At 39.6% G+C, this 16,195-nt stretch overlaps 1 protein-coding gene across 1 annotated transcript; it reads left to right on the top strand.

The window, feature by feature from the left end:
• The first annotated feature begins 6,494 nt into the window (after positions 1-6,494).
• LOC136750726 (uncharacterized) lies at positions 6,495-15,896 on the top strand. The gene is made up of 4 exons (XM_066705764.1): positions 6,495-6,709; positions 6,974-7,312; positions 9,674-10,024; positions 12,506-15,896. Exons 1-4 carry the CDS (start codon positions 6,667-6,669, stop codon positions 12,727-12,729), a joined length of 957 nt encoding a protein of 318 aa, XP_066561861.1. The 5' UTR covers positions 6,495-6,666; the 3' UTR covers positions 12,730-15,896.
• The last annotated feature ends 299 nt before the right edge of the window (positions 15,897-16,195 follow it).

Genomic DNA, 16,195 nt, shown 5'->3' on the forward strand with positions numbered 1-16,195 from the left:
TGATCAAACAATTACAGTAAACTTAAATATGTGGGTATAGCTGCTTCATGCTATGCCACATATGTCAAACACAAGGCCCCACATTTCTATCTGGCCCAATGATATGAGTTTTAAATTGATTTTGGGCGCTTCCATACCTGCTCCGCCGCACTCACTACAAGTCCCAGCAGCGCCATTTGTGTTACGCAGTTCTGCCAAAACCACGCCCCGTTTCTGCTAGGGGCGGGTTCTAGTCTTATGGGTCCGCGTCATTGGTCAACAGCTCTAGCGCTGAGTGGACAGACTCGGAGAGACTCAGCTCGAGATTCAGTACAGTCACTGGTTGTGGTGTTTTATGCGAGTGCAACAGCTGAGTGTTGCAGGGTCTCTATATTACTGTGCTCTGTGCTTGTCAGATGTGATTAGTGACAGCCGCCATCCCTTAATATGGGTCCTTCATATACACAGTTAGTGCGCTTATCAGTCTTACATCTTGTACACTTATTGCTGATGGATCTTCAGTATTTGAACATCATATAACTTTTCCTGTCCTTATAAGCTCCAGACACAGACAGACATGTAAATGTTAGACAATGTCTGATTAAAACGCAGGTGTTGTGTTATAGCTTGGCGTTTACGGTGGTGTCCGATCCGGTAGTGTTTGTTTACAAAGTGTAAATAATTTTCAGTTCATATGGTTCAACAATGGCAACGAGCTGAAAGCAGCACTGACTGATGGTCGCACTGCAATTGACCTGCCCAGCAAAACTCACTCATTGACTCACTGACTGGAGTCTGGCTGATTCGTTCGTTTTAAAAAAAAAAAGCAAGCTGCCTCTCAACTCCTCAACGCCTCGTTCTTTCCGATTTAAATTAATCTATCTTACAATCCTGTTTCGGTCTGCATTGGTTGTTTTGATGTCATTGAATCAGTTAATGGAATTAACTAATTCAATTGACTAACCAAACTGAACTGAATCAAATGAATCGAGGTGAAGTGCCCGTCACTACTGTACTATGAGTCTAAGAGAAGCTCTCTAGTGTGCTGAGTCTGTCCAATCAGCGCTCTCAAGCTGTTGACCAATGACGCGGATCTATTAGGCAAGAACACGCCCCCAATATAAACGAGGCGTGGTTTTGGTATAAATGCGTCCCAGCAAGCATTGCAAACATGCTGCGCGCTGAACATCAGAGGGCTGTACTACGAAGCGAGGTAACTGGCTTATACAGGTAAGTTCAGGAGTAACTTAGTGAGGTCGGGTGTAACTTCCCGGTTAACAAAAGGTGGATAAGTTTTACCCGAGGTATGCTTTCATGGCAATATATGTGGCATCTCTACACTGCTCCGAGCAGGGCATGTTCGTGGTTAACCCGGTGTTACCCTATATAAGCACCATCCTCCGCCCACGGTCTTGTCGGGACCCAATCGACATTGGGCCCGGGTTGTGAGAGGCTTACTGCGCAGGGCGAGGGTGTGTAGAGACCGGGCAGCTCCTCTAGCTCACCCCGATGATGCTCTCTAAGAAAGACAGCGATTCTCATCCGAGTGAATTCAGTGTCTTTGCCGCTTCTAGGGCCAGACATGTCAATGCCACTCCGGAGTGATGCCGTCACTGTTGAACAGACAGGGTGTCTTGCTGTGCGGTATTTTGTCAGCGGGCACTTCATGTATCCCATCAGTGATGTTACACATCTGTAGCGTAAGGTACACTTATAAATTTAAATTAAAGAAGTGAATTTATAGTATCACCTTATCACGAATCCTGGAATCTTGTAGAACTCAATTTCTGTAATAATTGGACGCAGACACCAATTCCAAAGATATAAATTGTCAAATTTATTCAAAACAAAGACTAAATGTAGCACTACACTAATTATACAAAAGGGAAAAACTAATTAATTAATTAATTATTAAATTAATTAATTCAACTCTAGATCAACAAATCAAAGACAAATCACTTCTGTGACCAAATCAAAGACCATGGGAACGCATATGATAACACAAATCGTTAAACAAAAAAGGTTATAAACACATTGACTACAATACCGGTTAGTAAGACGAAGGTGAGTCTCTCATTAGTATCGTTAGTCAGACATTAAATAACTACGCAGGTTAGTATTTATGTCAGGTAACTTCTCGTTATATATATATATCAGTCTCATTTACGTTTAGGTGCCGAGAAAGATCCTATCATTACTTGTTACCACAATTTCCCTTAACTGATTATTATTCAATGATTAAGGATAGGCAGGGCCACCAATAATCTAACGTCTATTAACTTGTGTCAATTTCAGACTAAACAGTTAAACAGGAATGAGAAGATATTTCTCGGCGTTGACAGATTTTATTTCTAAAATTATCAACAAAACAGTTTAATGCAACACACATTTATATTTAAGAAAACTAAATGATATTACACATTCTAGAGTTATGAATCACAGATTAACATTTCTAATTGATTTCTCAAATGTCATGAATCATAAACTCCAAACAGTTAAACTTATCTGAACTTCGTCACAGAGAGGCCTCTCTGGCTTCGGGCTCAGATAACAGCACACGGCACGAGGTCCGTGTGGTTTGGAACAAAGGCAGTCCGGTTCGGCTTTGTCCAAGAACTTCCACTCAGTCGATGCACCTGGAATTTGGGGTTTCGCGAAAGTAGAGTCGTTTCCAAACAGATTTTCCACTGGTTTGAAGGCTCCAAGGTTGTGCACAAAATCTTCTTGGCAAGCAGGGTCTCTCACCGTACTTATTTGAAGACAAAGTCTTTGAAGAAAGCAGGGCCCTGTTCGTTCCAAGGGTCAAGTTTCTTAAGTTGGCCTGGGTTTGTAGCTCTATGTCGGGATTTCGGCTCTCGTCCACTTCAAAGAGTTTTTATCACCTACAGGCCCCTTTCTCCAGACATCTCATAGCAGTATTCCAAACTACTTGGCCTCTTCTCGGTGCCATCCTCCCCAAAACTGTCACTTTGATGCAAACCAGTTCCAAGTTGATGAGCTAAGGAAATCTGATAAGACCTCTCCCCCCCCAAAGTTCTTTAGATCAGTGCTTCAGTGCTACACATCTGAGCAGGAATACTGTCTGCCATGCAGCTCGCAAGGTGGCACTTGCTCTCACTGAACTGCTGGATGCATTTGTTGTGTTCCCTGGCCGTTTAAGCCTTCTAAAGATCTAAGAGGCTTTTTATGTGATCGCAGGTAATTCGCAATATACAAATACTTGGTCTATTTTTAATATGCATAGGCTGGGCCTATATACAGAACACATTTTTTTCATAGGAGTCCCAGGGTGATTGGTGCGATTGACTGTACGCACATCCCCATTAGAGCACCCCTGGGAGAACATGAAGGGGATTATGTGAATAGGAAGTCATTTCACAGCATCAGCGTTTTTTTGTCCTTAAAACTTCTACTTATATTCAAGACAACTAAAGAGACATGAGGTGGTGAGCCACGACCAAGAGTGGATTCACGAAATATGTGCAAATCATGCCCTCCTCCAGTTTTCACTATCTCTGCCTTTTTTCTGTTTACTGTGAACACATTGTAGCGTTATGTTGGGTGTATTTTGATAAGAGCATTTGGGCTCTGAGCTGAAGCACTGATCTAAAGAAGACCTCTCCCCCCCCAAAGTTATCAGATTTCCTTAGCTCATCAGCTTGGAACTGGTTTGCATCAAAGTGACAGTTTTGGGGAGGATGGCACCGAGAAGAGGCCAAGTAGTTTGGAATTCTGCTATGAGATGTCTGGAGAAAGGGGCCTGTAGGTGATAAAAACTCTTTGAAGTGGACGAGAGCCGAAATCCCGACATAGAGCTACAAACCCAGGCCAACCGGCATTTCCAAAAGATGGCATCAATTGACATCAGTCATAAATCAAGCCCCCCTCCAATAGGACACTGGGGGCTGAAACCGAAATCCAATCTCAAGAACTCAGGGACCAATCACCTATTGATCTGACAGACTATAAGGAACAGCAGACAGTCTTTCTCTCTCTCTCTCTCTCTCTCTCTCACCTGAACCAGAAACTCGCTGCCACAGCTCAACCTGTAGCTCTGTTGCCAGAACCGGAACCAGAAACCAACCAAGTCTTTGCCGGCAACAGAAGAGTTAAACTGGGAGAAGGAGTTTGAGCCGTACGAAGAATTCTTTTAAAGGACTTTATTAAATAAAGAACTTTACAGACTGCGCTGCCCGCCTCTGCCCACCTGATCAGTGGAGTTTTACAGCTGGACAATTGACTAAGTCGACTGTATACGAAAGTGTCAGTCATTTAAATAGCTATTTGAGTCTTAAGAAACTTGACCCTTGGAACGAACAGGGCCCTGCTTTCTTCAAAGACTTTGTCTTCAAATAAGTACGGTGAGAGATCCTGCTTGCCAAGAAGATTTTGTGCACAACCTTGGAGCCTTCAAACCAGTGGAAAATCTGTTTGGAAACTACTCTACTTTCGCGAAACCCCAACTTCCAGGTGCATCGACTGAGTGGAAGTTCTTGGACAAAGCCGAACCGGACTGCCTTTGTTCCAAACCACACGGACCTCGTGCCGTGTGCTGTTATCTGAGCCCGAAGCCAGAGAGACCTCTCTGTGACGAAGTTCAGATAAGTTTAACAGTTTGGAGTTCATGATTCATGACATTTGAGAAATCAATTAGAAATGTTAATCTGTGATTCATAACTCTAGAATGTGTAATATCATTTAGTTTTCTTAAATATAAATGTGTGTTGCATTAAAATGTTTTTATTTGATAATTGTAGAAATAAAATCTGTCAATGTCGAGAAATATCTTCTCATTCCTGTTTAACTGTTTAGTCTGAAATTGACACAAGTTAATAGACACCAGATTATTGGTGGCCCTGCCTATCCTTAATCATTGAATAATAATCAGTTAAGGGAAATTGTGGTAACAAGTAATGATAGGATCTTTCTCGGCACCTAAACGTAAATGAGACTGATATATATATAACGAGAAGTTACCTGACATAAATACTAACCTGCGTAGTTATTTAATGTCTGACTAATAATACTAACGAGAGACTCACCTTCGTCTTACTAACCGGTATTGTAGTCAATGTGTTTATAACCTTTTTTGTTTAACGATTTGTGTTATCATATGCGATCCCATGGTCTTTGATTTGGTCACGGAAGTGATTTGTCTTTGATTTGTTGATCTAGAGTTGAATTTTAATTAGTTTTTCCCTTTTGTATAATTAGTGTAGTGCTACATTTAGTCTTTGTTTTGAATAAATTTGACAATTTATATCTTTGGAATTGGTGTCTGCGTCCAATTATTACAGAAATTGAGTTCTACAAGATTCCAGGATTCGTAATAAGGTGATACTATAAATTCACTTCTTTAATTGAAATTTATAAGTGTACCATACGCTACAACATGAATAGGCTATTACGTGTAGGCTATACAGCACATCTGTACTGTGTATTACTGATGAGAAGTATTAATACACACCACTTGATAGAATATTTTTATATTTCATCCGGACTTGTTGCAGGTGCTCTTTCCACTGGGGCTGCAGCTGAAATGATGGTTAGAATTAAGTTATTCTGAACACAATAGCATTAAATTCACACAGGCAGCCCTACAGCCTGGGTGCTTTAGTAGATCTTAATTCATTAACAGTGAGTAACGGGTCAATTTCAGAGATGTAGCCCATGTGTAGGCTATAATTGAATTATCCTAATTGTTGTCACATATTTAGATAGACTATTTTACGTGTCCTTACATCTCAATCATATTACAAATATAAGAAGAATCTGAAAGACAAATTAGAGAACATATGACAAGAACACTGTTCTTACGAATTGACTCTGTCGGCAATGCGTTGCCAACAAGCTTCCCTGGCTTTGTTGGCGCCACGGTGTTACCTTTCTTTAAACCCTCATATCCTGACATTATCAGCTGCATTATTCCGGGAACAGTCCGGTGCACAGACACTGCGCACACACTGAGCATGCGCACCCACTTCATGCGAACGCGCACAAACTCCAGTGAAGTCACACCGAGTCAACTAGCCGACATCTTAACCACCGTCGTAGTACCGGTTAACACCAGTTTAGGCAATCAGAGTTTGTCAACCCTGACTGTAAGCAGTATTTAGATGTTTATAATAATATTTATTGAGTGCCAATTAAACCATTTATATTTGCATTGATAAATGCACTAATAACACTTATAAACTGTTATTAATTGTGTATTAACAGTGTTAAGTGTTAAGTGTTATATAAGAATGTGATAAAACTCTAGAAACATTAGAAGTGTAATGAAAATTCGGGAGGTGCAAATCATTTGAGTCAGATCTCGACATTGTCACAAACATTTATGAAAGATAGAGACACTTAAACATTTTTAAAACAGCACATTCTACAGAATGATTAGAGAACTGAGAGCCCCAATCTCAGGTTCACAGTGTCTGGAAAGGAATCTGAAGCTGCTGTCTGACACTGTTCCAATACAGCTCTACACATTGTGGGTGTCAGTGGGTGTTTAACCTTTAACACATTTAAATAATGACTGGTTACTGCTCCCCCAATCACAACTCACCCAGAGATCTGCCCGCCTATCCCTGTGCTTGACAAAGTGATTGTGAAGACAGGACCCTCAGTCCTGTCCATAGCTCTCACCAGTCACAAGACCAGCTGCCACCAGAGGTGGACAGCGGAGCCGCAGAGATGATCAGACTCTGTGTGACGCTCCTGCTTTTCTGCAAAGTGTGTAAGTACAAACAAACATTTATGCTTTATTATTGTTTAGATTAATATCCTCTAAAGCAGTGGTTCTGTTGTTTTTTGTCCCAACTGAGCTCTCAATTACTTAATTGAACCTTAATTGAAGTAATAATTAATCATTAATCTGTTAAGATTTGACTTTAAAATGTGTTATAAAAACGTTTTTACATCTATATACATACATACAAAAAACATACAGTTTCACCTCCTTCCTGTTCATCTTGTCTGACTCTTCTCTTCCCTATTTCAGATGTGAATGAGGGCACCGTCAGGTCCACTGTGCTCAGGACAGCCCAGCTGGGAGACTCGGTGACTCTGCTGTGTGACTTACAGGGGTCTTACTTGATCTGGTTCAAGCAGACCACTGCTCAGACACCCCGGAGCATAGCAACATCATACAACTACTTACCAGAGATCACATTGTTTAACGAGTTCAAGACTGACGCCCGCTTCACTGTGAAGAGGGACGAAGAAGGTTTTAACCTCACTATCGCCAGAACAGAGCCATCGGATGAAGCAACGTACTTCTGTGGAATATTGAGAACTAACCATGTGCATTTCGGCAACGGAACCTATTTAACGCTAAAGGGTAATTTGTATCAACTCTTCCATCTGAAAAGTTTTGTGAAAGTGTGCATTATTACTATGTTCCATAAAATGACAAGAGATGTTACCAAAAGAATATTATCGATATAATGAGATTTTTTTTTAATTAAGGACCCTTACCACAGATACAAGATGTCTCTCTACAAATCACAGGATAATTAAAGTGTTTGCACATATAGTTGATACAAAACAATATACTGAAATACTAAAGCTCTTACTGTAGCAATACATCTGAGTTCTTTCTTTGGAAATCACACGTTAACAGTGAACTAAGTGATTCATAACTGTAGCAGTTTCACTCTTCATTATCCTATAACAGGAAAAAAGTCAATTATAAAGCATAATTTTACAGAAAATCTAAATAATCTATAACATCTCCTTGAGATTGATTAAATAATTCAAATGTAGTATAGTAATGCGTGGTGATATATTAAAGACACATTTTATTTTGAGTAACGTATTAAAAAAATTGAATGACTTTTACATACGAAGAGCATTTAATACTTATGTAATTATTCATATTAATATTGATATAAATGTATCCTGGGTGACTTACAGGATTCAAGAGCAAACCAGAAGTGAGACAATACAGTACAGAATTACAAATCAGGCATAATGCAAATTACAGTTTCAAAATAATAGAAGTGCAGGAAAATATATAGTTAATACACAATATAAGTAATATATCCTAGTTCTCAAAGGTGAGAAGTGCAGATGATAATGTGTCAAAGATAAGAACCTAAAGGAGTACTATCAAAGTAAGAGTAAGCAGTATAATGAAACAGTTACACTACCGGTCAAAAGTTTTTGAACACCCCCATTTTTAAATTTATAATTGAAATTTATGCAGTTCAATAATAACCTGAAATGAAAAAGTTAAGCGATTAACTCCAGTGAAGTCCAGTGAATAACCTCAAATGGTATAAAAAAAAAGGTTACCAAAAACTGAAAAATAATGTACATTTATAGTTATGTACTGTGTGACTACACCCTCTTAAGCATTATTTGGCAGTATGACCCGCAGCTCCTGTGCATAAGACAGTGTCCAGTCGAGAGGAGCCCATTCGCCCCATCGTGCTCGTTTGGTGTCCATTAATAACTAAGTGATCAAGGATCCTATCCAGTCAGTTTTTAAATGTCCCCAAATTGTCTCTTCAGCCACATCGCTGGGGAGTTTGTTCAGATTGTGACGCCTCTCTGTGTGAAGAAGTGTCTCCTGTTTTCTGTCTTGAATGCCTTGAAGTCCAATTTCCATTTGTGTCCCGGGTGCGTGTGTCCCTGCAGATCTGGAAAAGCTCCTCTGGTTTGATGTGGTCGATGCCCTTCATGATTTTGAAGACTTGGATCAAGTCCCCATGTAGTCTCCTCTGTTCCAGGGTGAAAAGGTTCAGTTCCTCAGTCTCTCAGTAGGACATTCCTTTCAGAACTGGAATAAGTCTGGTTGCTCTCCTCTGAACTGCCTTTAGAGCAGTAGCATAGAAGTTACACTGTATTACTATACAATTTGAAAGCTCATTCTCTTGGCCACAGATCACTCAGATTTCTTTGCAAATAGGCTTGTTTAGTTCAGAGCAACCTAACAATTAATCCAGTATATATGATTTGAAATTCTATCAAACACAGAGAAGTTCAGATCCAATTATGTAAAATTGTTGTGTATTAGTACACTGTAAACAGAGTTTCCCATCTTGACATGTTGAGGTCTCTATGGGTGTGTGTTGCTTCTACCAAAACGTGGATGCTCTTGTTTTGATCAGTAGACTGTCTGGTTCCAGAATGTGTCATCATTGTCAATATTTTGTGAGATGTTTTATTCCTACTCAGACCAAGTATCCCCCCACCCCCACCAATTCAGAATGCGGAGGGGGGTATAAAAACCAAATTTTTCACATCAGAGAATGCTTCACATCATTAGAAAGCTGAGAGTCTCAGATTTCATGGGATACCAAACACTTGCAAACAACATGACAGTGAAGAGGACACATGGGATTAAAGAGAAGCGACCAGATTTGGTGCCTTTTAAGGGACCAGAGGGGTTTGTCAGCTTAAGGGGTTAAATTTTGTTAAACAAAACGGTTCCATTTATCTCTAATTGTTTATTTTTTCTATGTTTTAATTTCAGAGAACATTGAGACATTAAACTGCGTACATTTCAATAAAAACTGGAAATAATTAGGTGTTTTAAAACTTTTGACCGGTAGTGTATAAAAATGTAAGCACTCAGGAGAATAAACTGCTAAATTATAGTCGGAACAGACTTGGGGTGGTGGTCAGTGACTCTGCTGTATTTCACAATGATCTGCTCACAGATAAGTCAACATGAACATGTATATTACTCTCTCAGGCTCCAAGTCCGTCAGCAGGAGAGTGGAGCAGCAGCCGGCGTCTGTCCCTGTCCAGTCAGGAGACAGTGTGACTCTGCAGTGTACAATATACACTGAGCCATGTGCAGGAGAGCACAGTGTTCATTGGTTCAGGCATGGCTCAGGAGAAGCCCTTCCAGGACTCATTTACACCCATGGGAACAGGAGTGATCCGTGTGAGAGCAGCTCTGAGCCTGGGCTTCCTGCACAGGGCTGTGTCTATGAGCTCCCCAAGAGGAACCTCTGCTCCTCTGACGCTGGGACTTACTACTGTGCTGTGGCCACATGTGGGCAGATCCTGTTTGGCAACGGGACACGGATGGACATTGCAGGTAAGTTTCTAGTCCAGCAAAGAAGTACTGGAATAACACATTAAAATTAAAATTTAATTTATATTTCAGATGAAAGCAATGATTAAAACAAACTTTACCCCTACTGACTTTACTAGTAAGAATTCAACATTACAGTCATACATTGTAGTATTTCTATTTAAATCCATGGAATTTAGATTTTCTCTCTATATATATATATATACAGTACATAAAATGACATGTTAAAACATCACGTGAAAATGTACTTGTTGGGGAACAACTTTTTGCCATGAATTTGTAACATACAAAAGGAATGTATGTATTTTAAAAGGATAATCGGCCTGATATTCATATTTTGCGCAATTTCCATGCAAATTGTGTGCCTCACAAAAAAATGCAATTTGCCAAGAAAAGAGAGATATTGTGGCACAAAGTCTTGCATGGCTTTGCAATATAACATTTTTTTCCTGTGCCTCGCAAATCAGTTTCCACCTCGCCTGCACTCTCCACTGTCTGCTGATATTCCCACAGTTTGAGACAACTTTCCGCAGTTATTGGATGAATGCGCAGTGCAAATATCGTACAAAAATTTGAATCTAATTCAAATTCTAATTAAAATTTGATTGCGCTATGTGCATGTTCAGTGTCTCCCCGGAATACATTTGCATGTCATCTTTCCATTTACTGAGTCATTACCATATGTTAATAAGCCACAACATTAACAAACAGACTCTGCAGGTGGATGAATGCAGGCAGTGTGCAGGATAGAGGCGAGGGCCATGTTTCTGCACGTTTTAAATATTCAGTTATTTGTATAGATTCAAATATATGAGCCACCAGCATTAGGAAATAGATATGCATTTCCCATCACACATACATACACGCATACACTCACTCACACAGGATGCGTACATCTAGCATCAGTCCAGACTGTGCAGTGCATTAGATTCTGGAAACATCCCTAATGCATACCTCCTTAGTAACATAGTGCTCACCTCTATGCCATCTTCCTGACAGGGCATACAATGAGGTAGTATCGCAGTACAAACACAATATTGTGGTCGTAGTAATAATACATATTACCCAATACCCAAAATTGTCTTATGTATGTAGGCAGTTTTACTAATACCCATTACAATTACATAAGTAATACACTATTTCTTAGCTTACTTACTCAAAAAGTTAGTTTATTTAAATGTTTTGACAAAAGAGTTCTTCAAATTCTTCTGACAAAACTAATTGATGATTTATTTATTTATTTTACTGGAGTGATGTTATTTAATTTGGTGCATAGTTGTATGTCCTATTCTCAGTACTAATAATAACAATTTATTGTTTTGTGTTCGTACATTTAGTTTGGCTGAATTCAATTAATGATCCACTCTAACTGGATATCATCAATTAGTTAATTTGCCTTGCTTTGTCTTACATTTGCTATTAGTTCACATTCCCTGAACCATGTTATTGAAACACAATTCTAATTAAGAAAAGCTGTGAAAAGTCTTATTAATTGCCTAATAATTGTCAGTCTACACAGTACATTCACCAGTGTTGAATTAACTCCAACAGTGTTAAAATTAACTCTAAAAAAGTGTTTATATAATCCACACTCATCAGAGTAAAATTAACACTTTCAAGAGAGTTGGCATTTTTGCACTGCCTCAAAGTTCTGCTCTCAGGGAGTTAAATAAGCAACTCTTATAAGTGTTTATTTTATTTTATTTAACACTGCACTACTCCCACCAGTAACCAGTAACTCTGTTACTCCATTCAATTGTTAAACCCCTGTTTACTCTGCTTTTATCAATCAAATGAAACTAGCAATACGACAAGATTTGCTTCTATATACTGTGGATGATCAGAAATGTGTGCATGTGTATAATTGATACTGTGTATTAAAATCTAGCAGTCCTTTGTTTGAGAGAGAGAGTGTGAGAGAGAAAATACATATTGGTATACAATTTACTTTTCAGTAAATAAATACCCAGACCCAATTAAACACACAAACAGGTCAGGCATATACAGGTAATGCTTACAAGCACCACCTCAAACTGATAAATAGCCAAACGTTCTGGTTTGGGTTTGACTCAAAGACACAAATATAAGTATATTGGTGGGTAAAGATACATTTTACCTTCAAACAATACTTAATGTACAATAATTAACATTTATACAATTAAGAAAAGAATAAAACCATAAAACAACAAATTTTTGGGAAACAACCATAATGCATTATGGGTGTGGTACATTCTTTGGTTTTACACCAGTACAGTGTAAAATCAACACTATTTAAATTGACACCCAGTATTAACACTGACTATCAAGATGGTTTAACTCTCAAAGTGTCAACTGAATCTTGAAACAACACTGATTTTAACACTATATTATTAACACTGGGATTTCAACACTACAGATTTTGCTGTGTACTCTGATACCAATTTAAGTCAGGAGGAAAAAAGAAAAAAAAATATATGAAGTATGTGCTAAAATATGTTCTTTCAGAGTCCAGTCTAATGCTTCACCCAATGTTCCTGGTGCTGCTGGTGTCCAACTGTGTGTGTGTGCTGGTGATCGCTGTGCTTGTGTGCACCAGGAGGAGGCATTGTGGGCGTGGTGCAGGTCAGTCACCCACACACACACACAATACTCAGGAGGATGTGTATCTTATTGCAAATGTGTCTGTCCTCTTTGCAGACACAAGTTTGAATCTTGGCTCTACTCCATAGCCTGAGATAGCACATTGTAGCAACATTTAATTGCAATGAAAGTAATATAAAACCAATCAAAGTAATTTTAAAATGTATTGGCTGTCAATGTGGAGATTTGTTTCTATTCTGCTCTGTACACCTTCACTTGAAAGTATGATCTTAACATGTACTTTATCTGACTGCAACTCTCCATCAGATAATTCCCAGTCATTAAAATGACAAGCAATCAGAAATACTGAGCAGAGTGTTGTGTATCAGGAACAGCTACAACATGTTTGTTAACTGTATCTCTTTTCCCATCAGGACTGGTGTCTCAGCATCACCGCACAACCACTAAACATAAGTTTACAAATGAGAGGAGGACATTCGACCCATCGTGCTCGTTTGGCGTCCATTAATAACTAAGTGATCCAAGGATCCTATCCAGTCTATTTTTAAATGTTCCCAAATTTTCAGCTTCTACCACATCGCTGGGGAGTTTGTTCTAGATTGTGACAACGGTATAACCCTGCACTTCTCTTGTACAAATAGCTCAAGACCAAAGGGGTTCAGTAGATTTCTACAGCCCTACAGAAAGTCAAAGCCTTGAGACAGTGGGTCTGATCTCAGTCAAATGTTTCGCCTAAATGTAACTGGAAAATGTGTAAAAAGCTGAAGGTTAAGTTCAAATAGAAAATACTGACCATTATTAACCTGCATTTGACATTATATTCCTCACACCCCATTCTATGATCCACGTCACCAATTTGGGAGGGATGCTTGCCTTTTCACTGAGGACAGGAGGAGCTTGCCTGGGTGTGGCAGCTTTGTTTTGCTATATATAAATATACACTCACCTAAAGGATTATTAGGAACACCTGTTCAATTTCTCATTAATGCAATTATCTAACCAACCAATCACATGGCAGTTGCTTCAATGCATTTAGGGGTGTGGTCCTGGTCAAGACAATCTCCTGAACTCCAAACTGAATGTCTGAATGGGAAAGAAAGGTGATTTAAGCAATTTTGAGCGTGGCATGGTTGTTGGTGCCAGACGGGCCGGTCTGAGTATTTCACAATCTGCTCAGTTACTGGGATTTTCACGCACAACCATTTCTAGGGTTTACAAAGAATGGTGTGAAAAGGGAAAAACATCCAGTATGCGGCAGTCCTGTGGGCGGAAATGCCTTGTTGATGCTAGAGGTCAGACTGATTCAAGCTGATAGAAGAGCAACTTTGACTGAAATAACCACTCGTTACAACCGAGGTATGCAGCAAAGCATTTGTGAAGCCACAACACGTACAACCTTGAGGCGGATGGGCTACAACAGCAGAAGACCCCACCGGGTACCACTCATCTCCACTACAAATAGGAAAAAGAGGCTACAATTTGCACAAGCTCACCAAAATTGGACAGTTGAAGACTGGAAAAATGTTGCCTGGTCTGATGAGTCTCCATTTCTGTTGAGACATTCAGATGGTAGAGTCAGAATTTGGCGTAAACAGAATGAGAACATGGATCCATCATGCCTTGTTACCACTGTGCAGGCTGGTGGTGGTGGTGTAATGGTGTGGGGGATGTTTTCTTGGCACACTTTAGGCCCCTTAGTGCCAATTGGGCATCGTTTAAATGCCACGGCCTACCTGAGCATTGTTTCTGACCATGTCCATCCCTTTATGACCACCATGTACCCATCCTCTGATGGCTACTTCCAGCAGGATAATGCACCATGTCAAAAAGGTCGAATCATTTCAAATTGGTTTCTTGAACATGACAATGAGTTCACTGTACTAAACTGGCCCCCACAGTCACCAGATCTCAACCCAATAGAGCATCTTTGGGATGTGGTGGAACGGGAGCTTCGTGCCCTGGATGTGCATCCCACAAATCTTCATCAACTGCAAGATGCTATCCTATCAATATGGGCCAACATTTCTAAAGAATGCTTTCAGCACCTTGTTGAATCAATGCCATGTAGAATTAAGGCAGTTCTGAAGGCGAAAGGGGTCAAACACAGTATTAGTATGGTGTTCCTAATAATCCTTTAGGTGAGTGTATGTATTGTATAGCCCATTTACTGCAATGGCAGTGTTGCCATTTGGAAATATCAAGGATCACACATGTCTGTCATATATTAAACAGATGTGAGTTCTGTATGGGCTCTTCAATCTGCATTAGTACTAGTAGCAGTAGTATCAGTAATAGTAATGATAATACAAATAATAACATGAACAAGGATAAGCATCTAAGAAGTCTGCTGGGAGAATGAGGCTACTGTGCCCTAAAAATGAAATGTGCTTGATGGCCTACGCAACAAGAAGATTCATCAGTTTGTTTGACAGATAAAATAAATAAATAAATAAATAAATAATAACTTTGTACAATATCTACTGCAAATTGTGATGCTATGAATTCAGCATGTGCCAATAAATAAATAATACAATCTACAGAAACACTCATGAATAAGTAATTAAAGATATTGCAGATTAAATCTCATCAGCTGTATAATTGCACTTCCTCAGCAACAGGGGTGTGAGGTTCTGCAGAGCTGCCACAACCTGCTGCCTGTCTGCACAAAACCGCATGTGTGGAGACATCATTGTCTCGCTCACTATCACTGCTACTAAGAACAGCCCCTTCCTGTCCTCTCAGGGCCGGACTGTGCTGCCCAGCTGAGTGTGCTGGCATGGCTCTCCGTGGCGAGGACGGGAGCGCTGCTGCTCTGTGTGGCCCTGCTGGCTGTGATCTACTGCAGAGGACCTGAGCGCTGAGGGCTGATCTGATCTGGGACCCTGAGGAAATACACCTCAACAACATGAATGAGTCCTTAAAGTGGACTAACATGTGTTTAACAAGTTACACGTGAAAGCTTTTTGTTGTGTCAAAATAAATTAGTTGGAAAAAAGTTATGTTTTACAAAGACATTACTTTATTTCACTGTATTTTAACACCAGTCTCAATTGTTACGGTGTCCTGAATTTATTTTGTGCTGTGTTTAATATTTTATTTTTCCGTGGTTAGCAGCTCACACTTGCTCAGCTCTGCCCGTCCCTCTCTCTCTCTGTCCCCACAGCCAGGCAACCCAGTGGACTCTTCAATCGTGGAGACAATGACAGGTGTCCACAGACATACACATTTACACAACACAGTTATCATCATCTTAAGTGCAAAGAGCGGCATTTTGTTTTTAAAATTACATATTACTGTTAACTCTGAATTAAAGTGATTTTTTTTAAGTGAGCTGGCTTGTCTTTTTGCATCTATTGTCAAATAACTCTGTTGTGTTGCATGAACAGGTTTCTGCACTTTGCAAAAATGATTAGCTGGTACTTTAAATGCTTGATATTAAAATTACTATTTCAGAGTAGTTTTCTTCTTACAACAAAGAAGTCAGCAAAACAACAAACCTGAAAAGGGTATTTTTGTGGAAGTCCGTCAAAACAAATGCAGCAATTCTAAAAGTGTTACCCTTGTGTGAACTGCATACTGTGAAAAATATTATTC

This window comes from Amia ocellicauda, chromosome 6, assembly GCF_036373705.1.
Source record: "Amia ocellicauda isolate fAmiCal2 chromosome 6, fAmiCal2.hap1, whole genome shotgun sequence".
In the NCBI taxonomy this organism is placed as follows: Eukaryota; Metazoa; Chordata; class Actinopteri; order Amiiformes; family Amiidae; genus Amia; species Amia ocellicauda.